This window comes from Myotis nattereri (genome assembly GCF_964212035.1).
Source record: "Myotis nattereri genome assembly, chromosome: 4".
Classification (NCBI taxonomy): domain Eukaryota; kingdom Metazoa; phylum Chordata; class Mammalia; order Chiroptera; family Vespertilionidae; genus Myotis; species Myotis nattereri.
In genome coordinates this window covers 40,533,513-40,550,507 of record NC_138079.1, presented here as the reverse complement: position 1 = coordinate 40,550,507, position 16,995 = coordinate 40,533,513, and the positions used below count along the sequence as shown (strand labels likewise).

The window sequence follows — 16,995 nt, the reverse complement described above, 5'->3', positions numbered from 1 at the left end:
CTAACAAGATTCAAATATTTAAAGAAAACATGATACCTTAAAAATTTATTGTTCTGTCAGACCAGTGTGTCTCAGTGGTTGATCTTCAACGTATGAACCAGGAGCTCATGGTTCATTTCCCATTCAGGTCCTATGCCTGGATTGCAGGCTCAATCATCCATAGGGGGTGTGCAGGAGGCAGCCACCCAATGATTCTCTCTCACCATTGATGTTTCTATCTCTCTCTCCCTCTTCCTTCCTCTCTGAAATCAATTATTTTTAAATGACATTTTAAACATTTGTAATTGTTCTCACTTTCAGAAAGGAGGTGGTTGGATTTCTTTTTTACAGCTTATTGATTTTTTAGATTGAAAGAAAGGGAGAAGAGAGAAACATCCATGGGAGAGCACAATACCAATCACCCACCTCCTGCACACCCCTCACCAGGGACTGAGCCCACATCCCATGCATGTGCCCTGACTGGGAATCGAACCAACAACCCCTGACCTGGATTCCTAGTTCAGTAAGTATTAATACCTGCTTGGTGAAGTATGAACACATGTTCTATGAAGCAAAGGGGTTCACAGTCAAATCACTTTGGAAATACTATCTTGATTATGTCACTTTTGCACATTATAGGCTCTGAGAAGTCCTGCAGTAAAGATCTGAATACCTCCTGGGACCAGTTTGAGCAACACTGCTCTCAGGACTACAGACTGGTGGAGGTATGGGGAACACAGGCATCCACAGTGAAAGGACAGGATCAAGCAAGTTATACCTCATGTCCCAGGAAACATTCCAGGGCTCAATCCATGCAAGCCAGCTACCTCTCCAGAAATATTCCTGTAATCCAATTATTTGATAGGATGCCATGTGATATGTATGCAATGCCCTTTTGTTAATAACCAACTTCCTTTCTGCTTAAGAAACATGGAGATAATTCATCTTTCGTAGAATCTCGGCATCACAGAGAGCTGGAACTGTTAAGTTAGGAAACTCCTGGTACTATCTTTCATTCTACAGATGAGTCTGGACAAAGCTAATCAGCGACCTGACTCTGAAGAAACCCTGGGCTCTGATTCCCCGCCCAAAACCCCTACAGAATAAGATCTTGTCTGTTATGTACTCCTCATAGCATTTAGCATACTGTGGGTGCTAAATGACAATTACTGAACCATTCAAGTCCATTACAGTATTTCTAACATCACACTATAAAAATAAGAACAATATTAAAATATATAGCCATTTCTTTTGAAGCATTCATGGAATATTTCGGGCTGGTGGGCGGGGGCGGGGGGAGGTATACTGGGACAAGAGTATCATTATCTGACAGTACCTCCGCCCATCACCATGTCAATGGGATTTGGAAAACTTCTTAGAAGAAATGTCTACTTAAGTCCTTTGGCCATTTTTTAATTCCGTTTTTTTTTGTCTTTTTAGAGTTCTGTATATATGATGGATACAAGTCCCTTATCAGATATATGTTTTGAAAATATTTTCTTCTATTCTATGGTTGTCTTTCCACTTTTGTGATGGTGTGCTTTGAAGCACAAACATTTTTATCTTGATAAAATCAAATTTATATTTTTCTTTTGTTTCTTGTGTTTTGGTGTCATATCTAAGAATCCTTTGTCAAATCAAAAATCATAAGGGTTTTGTTTTCTTCAGAATTCGTTTTACCTCTTACATTTGTCTTGGATCCAGTTTGAGTTAATCTTTGTGAGGAAAGGGTCAAACTTCATCCCTTTGCATGCAACTATCCAGTTGTCCCTGCACCATTTTATGAAAAGACTATTCTTTCCACATTGGATGGTCTTGGCACCTTTGCTGAATGAAATCAGTTAACCTTGGGTATATGTTTATTTATGGATTTAGAATTCCATTTCTAACTTTGTGAGAAAGTTCCTTAAAAAATTAAAAATAGAACTACCATATGATCCAGCAACCCCACTTCTGGGTATATATTCCAGAGAATTAAAATCAGTATCTCTAAGAGATAGCAGCACTCCCATGTTCACTGCAGGATTATTCACAATATCGAAGACATGGAAACAACCTAAATGTCCATTGACAGATGAATGAATTGTTAAAATGTGGTGTATACATATACTATAATGCATTGCGTTGTGACTCCAAGAAAACATGACCTGGGACCCCACACACTGTGCGATGTACAGTAGGAGTCTGCGGGAGCCACCACCACATGCCTGGGTCCCTACATTATAAATGTAGTATGCCCAACCCTAGTTGGTGTGCTCAGTGGTTAGAGCATCAGCCTGCGCACCGGAGGGTCCCAGGTTCAATTCCCAGTCAAGGGCATGTACCTGGGTTGCAGGTTCCATCTCTAGCCTGGTCAGGGCACATGCAAGAGGCAACCAATCATTGTATTTCTCTCACATCAATATTTTTCTCTCTCTCCCTCTCTCTTTCTCTCCCCCCTTCTCCCTTCCACCCTCTCTAAAAATCAATGGGAAAAAATATCCTCTGGTGAGGATTAACAACAACAACAAAATTTAGTGTCCCCAGTGTGGGGTGGGGGTGGGGGTGCGTAGAGGAGCCTTCTTTATTGAGCCAGCAGAATCCTAGGGGACAGAGTTGTAGTGTGTGGTCATAGAGGACCCTCTGATTGAGTCAGCTCACCCCCAGGGAGTGGCCAACTGGGAGCTGCCTTTCCCCCTCACCTCACCTGCCCTGGGCAGTTCTGTACTATTTATCATTGCTATTTTATGCTTAAATGTAAGCATTTCAACAAAGTTTATTTTGTTAAATCCAGAGGCACCAGAGGCACCAGTAAATAACACTGTTTTCAATTTGGAAAAATAAATAAAACGAGATAGGAGCAGCTAACCCAATCTGCTCCTGGTTTGCCAATTTATCTCTCAGATATACTCTGGATGTGATTATTGGCACACAATGACGCAGAAGTAATGGCTACAAATCTGCAATTTTCCCCTTGAAGAGATGGTTAGTATTTGTTTCAGCTGCTCCAGTCTATAGTATAATTAAGTTATTAGGTGTATTATCCCAGACAAATATATCTCACTACCCTATAACCTGTTTTTAAACACTGATTTGTGTCCTCCCCTTTAAAAATATACATTAAAACTTAATTTGGCAGTTAATCTGACATTTATCCTTTCCACTCTCTGAGCAGTCCTCCTTGCCATGGCCAACGTCCTTTTCTCGGCCACGCCCCCTGAGGCACCCCTCAGTTTTGACCACCCCCTCTGACCTGAAACCCCCCTGCTCTTGGCCTCCAGGCAGCTGAGACTTTTCCTATCTTTCCAATCACTTATTTTATGACTTTTCTCTACTCACCCCTTAAAGCAGTCACTAAAGATCTGCATTAGCCCCCTTCTCTTCCTGTGTTCCCCCCCTCAACCCACCGTCCTCTCCTGTGGGCTCTGCATCTCTATTCGAAGACCTCTCCAATGTCCATTGCTAGGGTGGGTTTCCCCATGAGCCACAGAACCCACCTCCAAATGCCCCCCTGGACCATTTCTCCCGAGCATCCTGGTTGCCACCTCAAACTCAACAAAAATTCACTGTACACCACTGACCACCCAGGCTCTGTGCTAGGTACCAAGGGTAGCCTGTGAATAGACATCCAGTTCTTGTGCTCACAGTCTGGTGTAACTAAACTCATCTTCCTCCCATGCACCGCTCTTCCCTCTTTCCGACCAACCCGAGAATTCCAATGTCTACTTAAGGCACTGCCACCCAATACAACACTTGGGCAAGAAGCCTCAGTGCCATCTAGCTTCCTCTCCCCTGCTCCCATAGCTAATCCACAGTGAAAGTCCAAAATTCTTTCCTTTCCAGTCCCTCAGCCATCACCTCTCACCACCCACAGGCTAGATCATTCAAATGCAAATGAACCTTAACTTCTGGCCAGCTTGCTCCTCTCCAATCCATTCCGAGCACAGCAGTCTTTCAATGGAGTGTTCTCACCACACCACTTCTCTGCTCATACATCAAAGGCTCCCCACCTGCTCCAGAATAAGCTCATTTAAAGCTCTCCATGAACAGGTAGGTGCCTGCCCTTCTTTGCAATTGTATGTTTCACTTGAACAGACCTGAACCCCAATGTGCTCACAATACTCAATTCAAGATTCTCACGCCTTTGTGCTTTGGCTCAGTCTGTCCTCTCTCCCAGAAACATCCTTTCTCCACCCTCTTCTTGGCAAGTCCAAATTCCACCCACAATTCAAAGCCTGGCTCAACTACCACAGTCTCCTGAAGGCTTTTTAAATGCACACCTCCCTCAAACAGATTAGCCAGCATTAACCGCAGGCCTTTCTTCCTGTGAGCAGGTCAGTTACCTCTTTCCATTTTCAATCAGTCCTTTTCACAAAGTAATACTTTTAATATTTCTGATTTAACTAGATCCTACTGGGAAAACTAAGCTACTCTCAGAAAAGCCTTTTACTTTCACGTAGACAGGAAGAAGAAACAAACCTGGAGTCAGATGATCGTTTTATCAGCACAGCTCGGCACTGAGACACTATCACAGTCACACTGTGCCTCGCACGTCGGGGTCCATTCTGGGATGTGTAGCTGTAAATGTAGTCGGGGGCTGTGGTCCCCCCACTGTGTAGGAGAAAGACCAGCCTAAAGAAGTCAATACCCATTTCAGTAGGAAAAAACCAAATGCACATCCTGCAGCTGTTGATAAAGGATCTACTTTTTGGAAAGAAAACCTTTCCTCAAAAAATGGCACCAAAAGCTCCCTTGTAATGCATGTTACTGTATATTGGTGGGTAAGGAAAACACTCTCACTTACATTATAAAACCCCCTTCCCACTGTTTAAAATCAGAATATCATTTATAACCTTCCTAGGGACCTTCACCTCCATTCCCGATCAGCAATCCAGCAACTTCGAGCTTCTCCCTGTTATTACATTTTCAACTGCACAGGACACACCACCAGTTCCAGCATCTCTTCAAACACAGGAGACAGGCTGACTCCATCTGAAGCCAGCTAGGAGCACCCACCCATCTCCAGAAGCACTTCCTTCTAATTGTTTCTTTTCTTTTTGTATTGTGGCAACATTCATATAACATAAAATTATATACATGCTACAACATGGATAAATTTTGCTGGGTGAAATAAACCAGACACAAAAGCACAAAAGACTATCTGATTCCACTTATATAAATGATCTAGAATAGGCAAATTCATAGTGACAGAAAATAGATTAGAATTACCAGGGGCTGCGGGGAAAGAAAATAGGGAGTTACTGTTTGCAGTGATGAAAAATTTGGAAAGATAGAATGGTAATTAAAGTCAGTCCATCGTACAATTAAAAATAGTTAAATTAAATTGAAGGTAAGAACTGTATATCTCAGGACCTCTTTTACTCCTCTCTTACAATATTAAAGGCCAATAAGAAATTTCTAAGTTTAAGGTAAGACTGTCAGTTGGAAATATGTGGATTAGAAATACTTACTTAGGTTATTTATGAGGCTGATTCCTCAAACTGAAAATAATCCAACAGTTCTTGACTCTGTAGCATTCTGCAGGAAGCCGACAGTCTGCAAAAGCTCCTGTTAGGTGAGACTATTGAGGGGCTAGATTGCCCATGAAGAGTGCAACTGCATCTTGATGTGTGGAATTCAAACCTACAATTTGTGTTTGGCTTGATCCAGTTATCAGATGCTTAATAATTCAGATTGCCTTATTTAAACCAAAGTCCAAAATTAACAAATCCTCCAGACTGACAACATATCACCCAGTTTTCATGACTTCAGGGGGATCCCAGACTGACTTAGGACACACAAGGCCAGTACTAACAGTGGATCAGAACCCTCACCCAGGAGTGTAGCACATAGTGTAGATATGGAGATTCAGCAAGCGAGAATCAGCCTTCAGGTTCAAAGCTGTATTGTGGGAAATCTCCCAGTGACCCTCCGGGGTACAGAAAGGCATTTACTATCACAGGCTCCTAGTCCCAGGACGCTGCTTATTGGCACGTTTCAGGAATGTGGCAGGGAGTTCTGTTCACTCCTGTCCGATGGAAATGAATCGCACACTCTTTGGATGGAGACATCTTTTCAGGCTACTTGGCTCAACTCCATTGTCGTGTCAGAAACCTCTCTTCTCTCAGGAGAGTGAGGGAGCCCGGAGGAAGCAAGGCCCAGGAACATAATGAATTACTGAGTCGTCTTCTCCAATTTGACAATCATGAATCCAAATAAGATTTTGCTAGTGTTGGTGGACAGGATGTTCTCTAGAAGCCAATAACTTTCTAATTCCAATTAGGATCACTGTGACAGCCAAAAGGCTAAGCAGAGCCACAGGGCACACCCACCACAGAGACCAAACCTCCCTCTGAGATAACGAGGCAGATGGTCAAGGACCAGGGCACTGGGCAGAGTACAGAGCTGCTGACCCTGAAATCTGCAGTGTACACTTTTAGGGTCTTAAAATTTAGAGAACAGTTGGCCATGATAATGTTTTAGGTTCTAAATATCACTAAAGCTTTGTAACCCCCAGCAAGAAAGCATTTGAACCAACAGTGATTAGGTTCCCTGCTTCACTAGATGGGTCTTAGGAGGAAACAGGCCATTGAGTGAGAAACCAGCTCCTCTGAAGGAAGAACACAAGGGAAAAGTAGCCAGTGAGGTGCTTATTCTGCTCTGACGGGTGAGAGCTGGGGTGGGACTGAGCCTGATCACAGCTTGAGGCTAAAATGGTTACAGCATCCTTCCTGCCTTAGAACTCAACCTACCCTCCACCCAACCCCAACAGCTCTTGCTTGGGTGGGAGCTAAGATATGGTCTCACAGAGCACTCGCTGTGAGGCCCAGCACTGTAAGGTTACAGCAACCAGGAGAATGTGTGGTGCCTGAGGAAATCCTGCCATGTGAACTGGGAAAGGGGAGGGCATGCGGAGTCAGAGGTCATACTGTCACTTCGCTCAGTGCACAGACTCCTTCTTTTAAAAACTTCCTAGCCTTGCCCTGGACGGGTGGCTCCGTTGGTTGGAGCACTGTCCCATACACCAAAAGTCTTCAGGTTCAATTCCCACTCAGGAAACATATCTAGGTTGCGAGTCAATCCCTGATTGGGGCACGTATGAGAGAGAGGCAACCAAATGATGATTCTCTTTCACATTGATGTTTCGCTCTCTCTCTCATTCCCTTCCTCTTTCTCTAAAATCAATACAAAACACCCTCTGGTGAGGATAAAAAGCAAAACAAAAACAAAACAAAAAAAATTTCTAGCATGATCATTGATCAATGTGTTCATCTTATGTCATTTCCAGCAGTAACTTCTTTAATGCCAGACCAGTCTCCTCAATGAGATTTTCCTCACCACCAGTCCCTAACTAGTGCTCAGCAGGAAACCACTGTCTCCCTGGCTAAGGCCATTGGCAGGTTCATCGTAAATGAGATGGCTCCCAACCATTGGATGCTTCAGCCCAAATGGGAAGTAGCCCATTGGGAATTCCTCTTCAGATGTCCCCAAGGATCTCCAAGTAGAAAGCCTACAACTAAACCTTCCATCTTTTTCCTCCAACTAAAACCTCTACTTGCCATGACCTAGATTGATGAATTGCCTTCCTTTCATTGACCGCCCACCTCCTCCCCTTTCCAAACTCACTGGTGGCCTAATCCTTACTGCCTGTGCCCCTGGACAGCTCTCTAATCCACGCCTTCTCTCCACAGCCTCAGTCAGGCCCTTCTCCTGCAAGGCCAGCCCCCCCCCACCCCCACCCCCCGCCCCCCACCTGAAGTTTCCTTAGTGACACTTTTTTTTTTTTTTTTTTTTACAGCTATGGACACTAGTAATCCACAGAGATCTGTGATTTCTTCATACTTAACCATAACTTCCTTAGATACAGAAACCTTGTCTTTTTTTTTTTTTTGTCCTATTTTCCTCTGTGGTAACCCTGGGATTTGCACATAATAAGTATGCAATAAATAGACTTTAGCAATAAAGAATGGATTATCTGAAAGTGACTGCACTCATTCCCCCAAAGAGCAGCTCATTAGACAATTAAATATTTCCTCTTTTCCCAGCACAATTAACAATCTTATAGATGCAAATGGACTATACGCACATACACATGCATACACGATCTGCCCTTAGCTACCTTTACTAGTAAGTTAATCTACTAGCAAACACAAAGAGACCCATCTCCCAAATAAGGAAAGCATAAATTGGTTCTTATTCTTTGTTCCTGGCCGGCCCTGAGGAAAATGACACAATGCTTAGTAACAAATGAGAAATTATTTTGCAAATCCATGTCCTCAAAATGCCACCAATCATGGGTCATGCCTCTTTCCTTCCTGCATTTTGATTCCATGGCTATGACTTAGTGTGATAATTATATTACAAAGCTATTATTCGATGAAATGAAAATGACAAAATAATTTAAATGACTGTCGAAAAAGGACTTGGTTAGTATGCAATTATAAGTGAAATTATAATGGCAAAATAATTGAAATACAGGTCTGGAAGGCACAGCTATGAAACCATTAAGGTGCTTCTTTGTGGACTCACAACATTGAGTGAAACTCGACACTCCTGGGGACCCATTTGTAATTCCCGAAAGCTGGCAACATGCATGGAGAAATCAAAAGGTCTGCGCTCCAGTTGTTCCACAGCATTATCTACACTTCTGAATGCCGCCTGGGGGGGGGGGGGGGGGTTGACCTCCTCAGGGATGGTAGGCTATAGGACCGTCAAATAAGAACCATGTGCCATGCTGTGCTTCCATCCGGCACCATGAAGATAAAGGCACAAAGGCAAGCTCAGCTTAGATTTTCCTGAAATGTTTCCAATATAAAAGGTGGGATCATAACATGAAAAGATTGTGTATTCTAAACTTAAGCCTGCAATTATTAAATATATGTGTGGATGTATTCCTAAGGATCTATCTTATTAAAACATTCTGCTGATATATTCCTTTAACAAAATCTTGATAATTATGTCGATGCCCAGGCTTACAGTGGGTATACTTCCTCTCCAAAGGGAAAAAAATAAAGTGATAGATCTGAAACAGATATGCTGGAATATCAATTTAACAAATGACTAAGGATCCTCCTTTGAACCATGTTGTGCATTTTGATGGTTGAACATCCAAATGTGTCTACTACTGGCAAAAATTATGCAAAATATGCCTCCTCTCCCCCCCACACCTTCCACTTCACAGTCCTCTTTCATGGTCCCATCTCTTTCAAAGAAGCCAATGCTAGAAATTAACAAGCGTGAAAGGAGTAAGATATAAATCCTTTCACTCATGACTATCCCTCTTGTGTTGTCACAGAGCAGGTTAGGAAACGGTCTTTAATTGTTTTTCACACAGAAAATTTCTCAGCATCCATGATTATAACATTACTTAATAGAGTGGCAAGGTTTCCACAAAAGGAGTTGCATATTTTTGTTTTTCAAACTTTAGTTGAAAAAGTCTCTTGGAACTAGAGATAATAGGCATTCTTACTCTCTTTCACAGACTCTGAAACTCGTAAAGATTTAATACGCACATAAGCATGTTCCCTGTGGCATGCTTAGCAAAATGTACAAGTGTTTGAAATAGACTCTTAAGTTGTTGAGGATATTCCACTGTGTACACATTTCTCTAACTTCTTACATTCACTGCCCAATGGAAATAAGTGAAAGTATTAACCACAGCTTTTAACAATATGAACCTTGAGTCCATGGCAACTGTATAATAAAATTCAAATCTGCTAGGTGTTTTTTTATAGGAAGGTCATATCATTTTTAACACATACCACTGAAATAATAATATGATTTCAAATAGATTTTTAAATCCTATGAGAAAAATGAAGTTTTTCCAATTTAGGCACAAAGGTATGAACTCTGAAAAAGATAGAAAAAGTAATGTAGAGAAAAATCTATGAATAAGACTAGTTGAAAAAATGAACACGAAAACATACACATAAATTACAGAAAAAACAAAAATTAGTAGGGTCCCGAAGCATTTTAACCAAACTATTTGGAATCTGCAATCACATTTGTCAGAATTTCGTATAATTAACCTCTGTATTTAGGAAAATGTCAAGTAAGTTTCATATAACAGCTTACCTTTGGAAGTTGATAAAGGATAAACCAATGTTACATTTATAATAGTGTAAGTTAAAATAGTGTAACTTACTTTGAAATGCATGAAAATATAAGTTGGGTTGATGGATGGACAGATAGGTGATAAAGAAAATATAGTAGCCCTAGCTGGTTTGGCTCAGTGGATACAGTGTCAGCCTGTGGCCTGAAGGGTCCCAGGTTTGATTCCGGTCAAGGGCACATGCCCTGGTTGCAGGCTCGATCCCCAGTGGGGGCGTGCAGAAGGCAGCCAATGGGTGATTCTCTTCACTGATGTTTCTATCTTTTTCTCCCTCTCTCTTCCTCTCGGAAATCAATAAAAATATATTTAAAAAAGAAAATATAGTAAATGTTAACAATAGAATCTAAGTGGTGGATATATATACGGGCATCATTGACAATTCTTTTGATTTCTTTGTATGTTTAAAATATTTCATAATAAAGTGTTGGGGGGAAAAATACAGTGCTCTAGACAAATTGTATTCATCCTATTTGTTAACTATGATCAACAGAGAAACCCCTTTCAGAACTTGTCCCTCTGACCTGAAGCACTCACCTAGCCACCCGGATCCGGAATTTGGTATGCACAAGTCCGTCTCGGCGCTGGGCAACACAAAGCCAACAACAAACACCTCCACGCCGTCCGCCATGAGGGCCAGGCCCAGGACAAAGAAAAGGGTCCATTGAAAACGGCCATGACCACACTCTTGGATTATCAGCTCATATTGCTGAGCTAGTTCTTCCTCATCGGCTTTCCTCTCTGACTCCAGCTCTTGTCGGTCCTTGTACTCATCACCCTTGGGCTGCCCCATTGACACGATGCTGTCTTTCCCTTGGTTCGTACTGGGAATGCCCTGATACTCCCCTTCGTAGATTTCATCATCTTCATCGTGACCCTCGGTAGCTTCACTGGAGCCTTCATCGTCATTGGCCTCCCCACCGTAGGTTTCTCCAGGTGGGTAATAGTCATCGTCTTCTTCTTCGTCCTGGAACCGACTGTAGGACCTCTGGGTGTATTCATCCTGGGCCCGGTCCACTGCTTGGTTCACCTTCTTTACTGTTTGTTTCTTCACCACTTTGGCAATGTCCTTGGCACCCTTCACCAGTGAAGTCCTATCCTTGTAAGAGTCTTCCATCGTGTCTCAACTGATAGCCAATGGGAAGATGGGAATTTTTTATAGACTTTGGTCAGTGGCTCAGCCCCGACAGCATCATCCACTTTAGGTTCAAAACAGAACTGCAAAAAAAGAAAAACCACAGGAGATATTTATTATTCCTTCCTACGTCTTTTTCACCATCTATTTCTTGCTGTCTTTTCACTGCCCCCTCAGGCTAAAACACATTCTTTGCCTTTCCTTTCTTTGAGATCACTGTACACATGCTCAGTGGATGCTGGTTCTCTGCACTTGGAGCATTTAAGGTCTTTATTATTATTGTTGTTTTGTTTTAAGGAACTCTGACCATGAGGTAACTTTGCATAGAATGCAAATAGGACATCTGTCACATTTAAATAAATATCCAGCACCCAGTTGGTGTGGCTCAGCCATTGAGCATTGACCCAGGAACCAAGAGGTCACTGGTTTGGTTCCCAGTCAGGGCACATGCCCAGGTTGTTGGCTCGATCTCCAGTGGGGGGCATGCAGGAGGCAGCTGATCGATGATGTTCCTCTCTTATTGATGTTTCTATCTCTCTATTTCTCCTCCTTCCTCTCTCTCTCAAAATCAATAAAACATTTAAAAAAATTGTATATGACACATATTGAAAATAATACAAAGATATATCCTGATTGAGAAAAATAATATTGCTCACACACATCTACACACACTACAAAAGCAAAACCAGAATATGAGAACAATCCTATCTGACCTTAATTCCTCACATAAAAAAAAAAAAAAAAAAAAAAACCACCAAAAAACAAAAACAAAAAAAAGCAGGCAAGCAGCCCTATATACAGTGCTATTAAGTCGTATATATATTTGTAAAATGTATTTTCCCTCTACTTTCATTGCGTTTCCTTCCTATAAACATATCAGAGATTCACAGGGCACCCTAAAAGGACAATGAGCATTTTCCCCTAGTATAGCAGCCATGTCCTTAGGAAATGAGCAGAGTTCATCAAGTGATTTTGCAGACGCCTTTGGTAATCAATGAGTCAGAACATCTGCTTGTTTAGTGGGAGGTCTGCCCTTTCAGAAACCACATGCAATGTCCCTGCACATCCCCACCCTGTAAGTACTCTGTCTCTACTTTCTTCATCTGTGGATACCCTGGCCCCACTCCCACACACATACCCTCCCTCTCATCTTGTCCTGCTGCCACTCCAGTTAACTGCTGTCTAGGAAACCAGGGTCAGTGGTCTGCCCTGCCCATCACTTGGTTTTCTTTCTCAATGACAGCCTCCTAGGTCTTGGCTCATTCCTTTTTTTTTTTTTTTTAACAATGTGGCTTATTTTTTATTTTTATTTAATCCTCACCCAAGGATATTTTCCATTGATTTTTAGAGCAAGTGGAAGAGAGAGGGAAAGACAGAGAGAAATATCAATGTGTTTCTCACATTGATTGGTTTACTCCTGCACGAGCCCCGACCAGGGCCAGGACTGAGGAGAAGCCGGCAACCAAGGTACGTGCCCTTAACTATACTCAAACCCGGGACCCTTCAATCCCCAGGCTGATGCTCTATCCACTGAGCCAAACCGGCTAGGGCTTGGCTCATTACATTTGAACTGACCTCATGGTAACCAATCTTTCACTTGTCCACTGAGCTATCTCCTTCGGTGGCCCAAGTGAGCCAATGTCAGGCCCACCCTTGTACATAGATGATATAAAGGTGAAAATGTTATTCTATTCCATTTTTTTGTTGTTGTTGCTGACAATCCTCACCCAAGGATATTTTTCCCATTGAGTTTTAGACAGAGTGGGGGAAATGGGAGGGAGGGAAAGACAGAGAGAAACACAGATGTGTGAGACACATTGATTGGTTGCCTCCTGCAGATGCCCCTAAACCGAGGTTTGTGCCCTTGACCGGAATCGAACTTGAGACCACTCAGTCAGAGGGCAACACTGAGCCAAACCAGTTAGGGCCGCCCCATCATTAACCCCCAAGCCCTGTGCTGTGGCAGCATTCCAAACATCGATTCATATAATGGCTATTTCTACTCCTTCCTTTTGTATAAAATACTTGGTAAGTGGCTATTACAAACATACATTTAAACTGCTCACTCAGACATCACTAACAAACCCAACAATAAAGACAAAAAGATGTTTGTTTATAAATGGACTGCGCTTCGTTACCGCCGAATCCCTGCACATGCCCTGTAACAGGCAAGACAGGGGCGTGGCTCTGCAGACCTGTGTTTTGGAAAACAACAGAATGAAATTAAAGTAAACATGTGATTACAAGGCTTTCTGCCCAGTGTCTTAAAGGATTCTTCTTTGTTCTCTTCCTTCTTTCTCTTTGGAGAGCCGAGAGGCAGAAGAAGGGAGAGATGCAAAGACCGCGAGAGTCAGAAAAAAAGGAAAGGCAGTGAGAAGAGGGTGAGGATGGGGTGCTCAGGAACTCAAGGAGGCAAAAAAAGAGAGAAGGGAGAACGATGAGGAACAATGCTGGAGAAGGAGAGACATTTCCTACTTTAAAAATTGGAAGCGAAATTAAAGCATTTCACACAATAAATGAAGCCAACGGCTGTACTGCCCATAAACGGGCAATCATGTCAGACGCTGCACAGCAGCTGCTTCCTGTGCACAGAGCACCATGGACACTGCGGAGAGCGACCCGAAGCCTGGCCAGTGTGAGAGCAGGGCCCGAGCTGCCTTAAGGCGCCCCACCCTCACCCCCGGGGCAGTGCCTGCTAGGAAAGCTTCTGCAATTGCTTCTTCTAATCAATAGTAAATAAACTCACTGCACTGGCTTTTCTGCTTTTGCTCTGTCACAAATATTCTAACCTCATGCTTAAAGGGGTTCTCACCCCTTCCCCCGAAAGGCCCCTGTCAGGGGACCACCTCTAGACAGAAAGCAGGCATGGTGTCTCCAATGGCATAATTATGACAGAAAATTAGATAATTCTAACCTCTAACTGATCTAATCATGTGAGCAATGAAAAAAGAAAAAGAAAAATTATGATTCAACTTTTCAGTTTTGAAAAACACTTCTTGTGAAAGTCTTAATCTGGCCCCAAACAGGGAATGTGTGTATAAGCTCTTTCTGTGATTCGAGGTTCCTCATGCCCCAAACACAGGCTCTGTCAGGGGTGGGTAGGGAACAGCCTGCCCACAGGCCACAGAAGGCCCACGAAATCATTTGGCCTGGCCCTGCCAAGGCATTAGGAGTGAGTTAATTAAGTGTTTGACAGAATATAGTAGCCTAATTTTTAAATTGATAATTCTGTGTGGTGCAGAAGCTAATCTATAATAATAAAAGCATAACATGCAAATCAACCAAACAGTCTGTCCAGACAACCTTCCAGACAAAGCCAGGGCTGCAGCTGTGGGGTTGAGGCAGCCACTGCGGCTGCGAGGGAGGGATAGAGGCAGCCGCCGTGGCTGCAAAGGCCTACTCTTGCACGAATTTCGTGCATCAGGCCTCTAGTGATGTACTATTCAAATGCCCCTTGTCAGGAAAAGGTTTCCCACCCCTGCTTGCTGATTCTCAGATCTTGATGGAAGAGACTGGGTCTTGTAGTTTGTAGTCTCATTAAAGCAAAGAAGAGTTTTCCATACTTCTGTATAAATAAGGGCAGGTATGAATACTTATTTAAAAAGTCTGTGTAAAATCAGATGTTTGTAGATGTTGCCATTGGAGAAAACTGGGTGAAAGATATAGGTGATCTCTGTGTATTATTTGTTACAACTGCAAGTGAATCTACAATGATACCCAAATAAAATGTGAAACAAGAAAATAAGTTTGCACCAGCTTTACTAAGCAGTCTCAGAAAATGTGCAAGCTGCTTCGCTAGTGGGCAGACAAGTTCAGGGGAGGAGTTGTATTTTATGGCTATGTCTCTCTCTGGTAAATGGAAAAATGAAAAAATGCTGGGCTCATCCCAGAGATCAATAGGAACATGGCAGATGGTTATCTGAGTTGAAATTTCTGGAAAATGAGAGAAAAATGGTGTTTTCTCATTGTAAGTTCCATTTGATTACTAGTGAAACTGAACATCTCTTTCCTTGTAAAATCTTTTATCTTTTGCCCATTTTTGTATTGAGGTTTATAGTTGGTTTAACACTGGCCTCCAGAAAGATGCATCTATGTCTCCTAACCTCCAGAACCTATGAATGTGACCTTATTTGGAAAGAGGTGTAATTAAGTTGAAGACCTCAAGATGAGGTCATTCTGGACTATCTGGGTAGACCCTAAATCCAATGGCAAGTGTCTGTATAAAAGAGAGAAGACACGGACACAGAAGGGTAGGCCATATGAAGATGGAGGCAGAGACGTTAGAGTTATCCTACATAATAAAAGCCTAGGTGGCGTCACACCCTTGCATGACAGCGTCACAAGACGGCTGCCACAAGATGGCCACACGCACAGCAGAGGCGGGACCCGGTGGCTGCTCCACACAGTGAGGCCTGGGGGTCACACGGCTCGGCACGGCATGGAGGAGGCCAGTCCCGGGGTCTCTCCACCTCACGCGGAGGAGGCGGGTCGTGGCAGGGGAGGGCAGTGGGGGCCATCAGGCGAGTAGGGGAGGGCAGTTGGGGGCCATCAGGCGAGTAGGGGAGGGCAGTGGGGGCCATCAGGCGAGCAGGGGAGGGCAGTGGGGGCCATCAGGCTGGCAGGGGAGGGTAGTTGGGGGCCATCAGGCCTGCAGGGGAGGGTAGTTGGGGGCCATCAGGCGAGTAGGGGAGGGCAGTGGGGGCCATTAGGCGAGCAGGGGAGGGCAGTTGGGGGCCATCAGGCGAGCAGGGGAGGGCAGTGGGGGCCATCAGGCTGGCAGGGGAGGGTAGTTGGGGGCCATCAGGCCTGCAGGGGAGCATTTAAGGGGCGATCAGGCAGGCAGGCAGGCAGGCAGGCGAGCAGTTAGGAGCTAGCAGTCCCAGATTGTGAGAGAGATGTCCGACTGTCAGTTTAGGCCTGATCCCCCCGAGGGGTCCCAGATTGGACAGGGTGCAGGCTGGGCTGAGGGACACCACCCCTCCCTGCCCCCCCACCCCCCCACACACACACACAAATTTCATGCACCGGGCCTCTAGTATAGTGATAAGCCAAGGAGTACCTAGGGCCACCAGGAACTAGAAGAGGCAAGGAAGGAGACTCCTCTGTGGAGTGAGTACAGCCCTACGACATCTTGAACTGTGAGAGGAAAAATGCCTGCGTTTTAAGTCCCCCAATGTGGTAATTTGTTAAGCAAACTCAGGAACCTAATACAAGGTCTTTTTCTTACTGAATTTTAAGAGCACTTTATATAGTAAGGATCTAAACTCTTTTGTCATACATGCTGTAAATACTTTTCTCAGACGGACTTGTCTATGGGGTTTTGCTACGTAAAGCTATTAAACTATTATTATAGAGTTTACTATAGGTTCTTCTTTCATGTTTCCCACCCTAATCATTTATTAAGGCCCTCCTGAACTTCCAAAATTTCCAGCTAAACTAATTCACTTTAGTTTCATTGTTTAATGCTTAGTTCTGGAATTTATTTTGCTATACTGTGTGAAAGGGGAAATTTAAAAAATGAGTAATCAAATATCTCAGAAACACTCATTAAAATGCCCCTTTTATGAGAGACAAAATTCCTACATGCATTAGTACCTCCTCAGTTTTGAATTCTGTCTAATATGTTTATCTACTCTTGCCTTCCTACCATTTAGCTTTAATTTTTATCACTTTGTTATAAGTTTAATATCTATTAGTGCCTGTAGACCTCATGACTCATCCTTTGCAAATATTTACTTTTGTCCATTTTCTCTTCCAAATGAACTATTCATTAGAATTTTAATTAAATTATACT

The 16,995-nt window shown here is 43.2% G+C and overlaps 1 protein-coding gene across 1 annotated transcript in view; it reads right to left on the bottom strand.

The window, feature by feature from the left end:
* SV2C (synaptic vesicle glycoprotein 2C) overlaps positions 1 to 16,995 on the bottom strand; it is a 131,960-nt gene that overhangs the window by 84,496 nt on the left and 30,469 nt on the right. The window contains exon 2 of the mRNA XM_081090467.1: positions 10,604 to 11,284. Within this exon, the coding sequence (XP_080946593.1) occupies positions 10,604 to 11,183 (580 nt within the window). The 5' untranslated portion in view covers positions 11,184 to 11,284. The remainder of the gene's footprint in view (positions 1 to 10,603; positions 11,285 to 16,995) is intronic.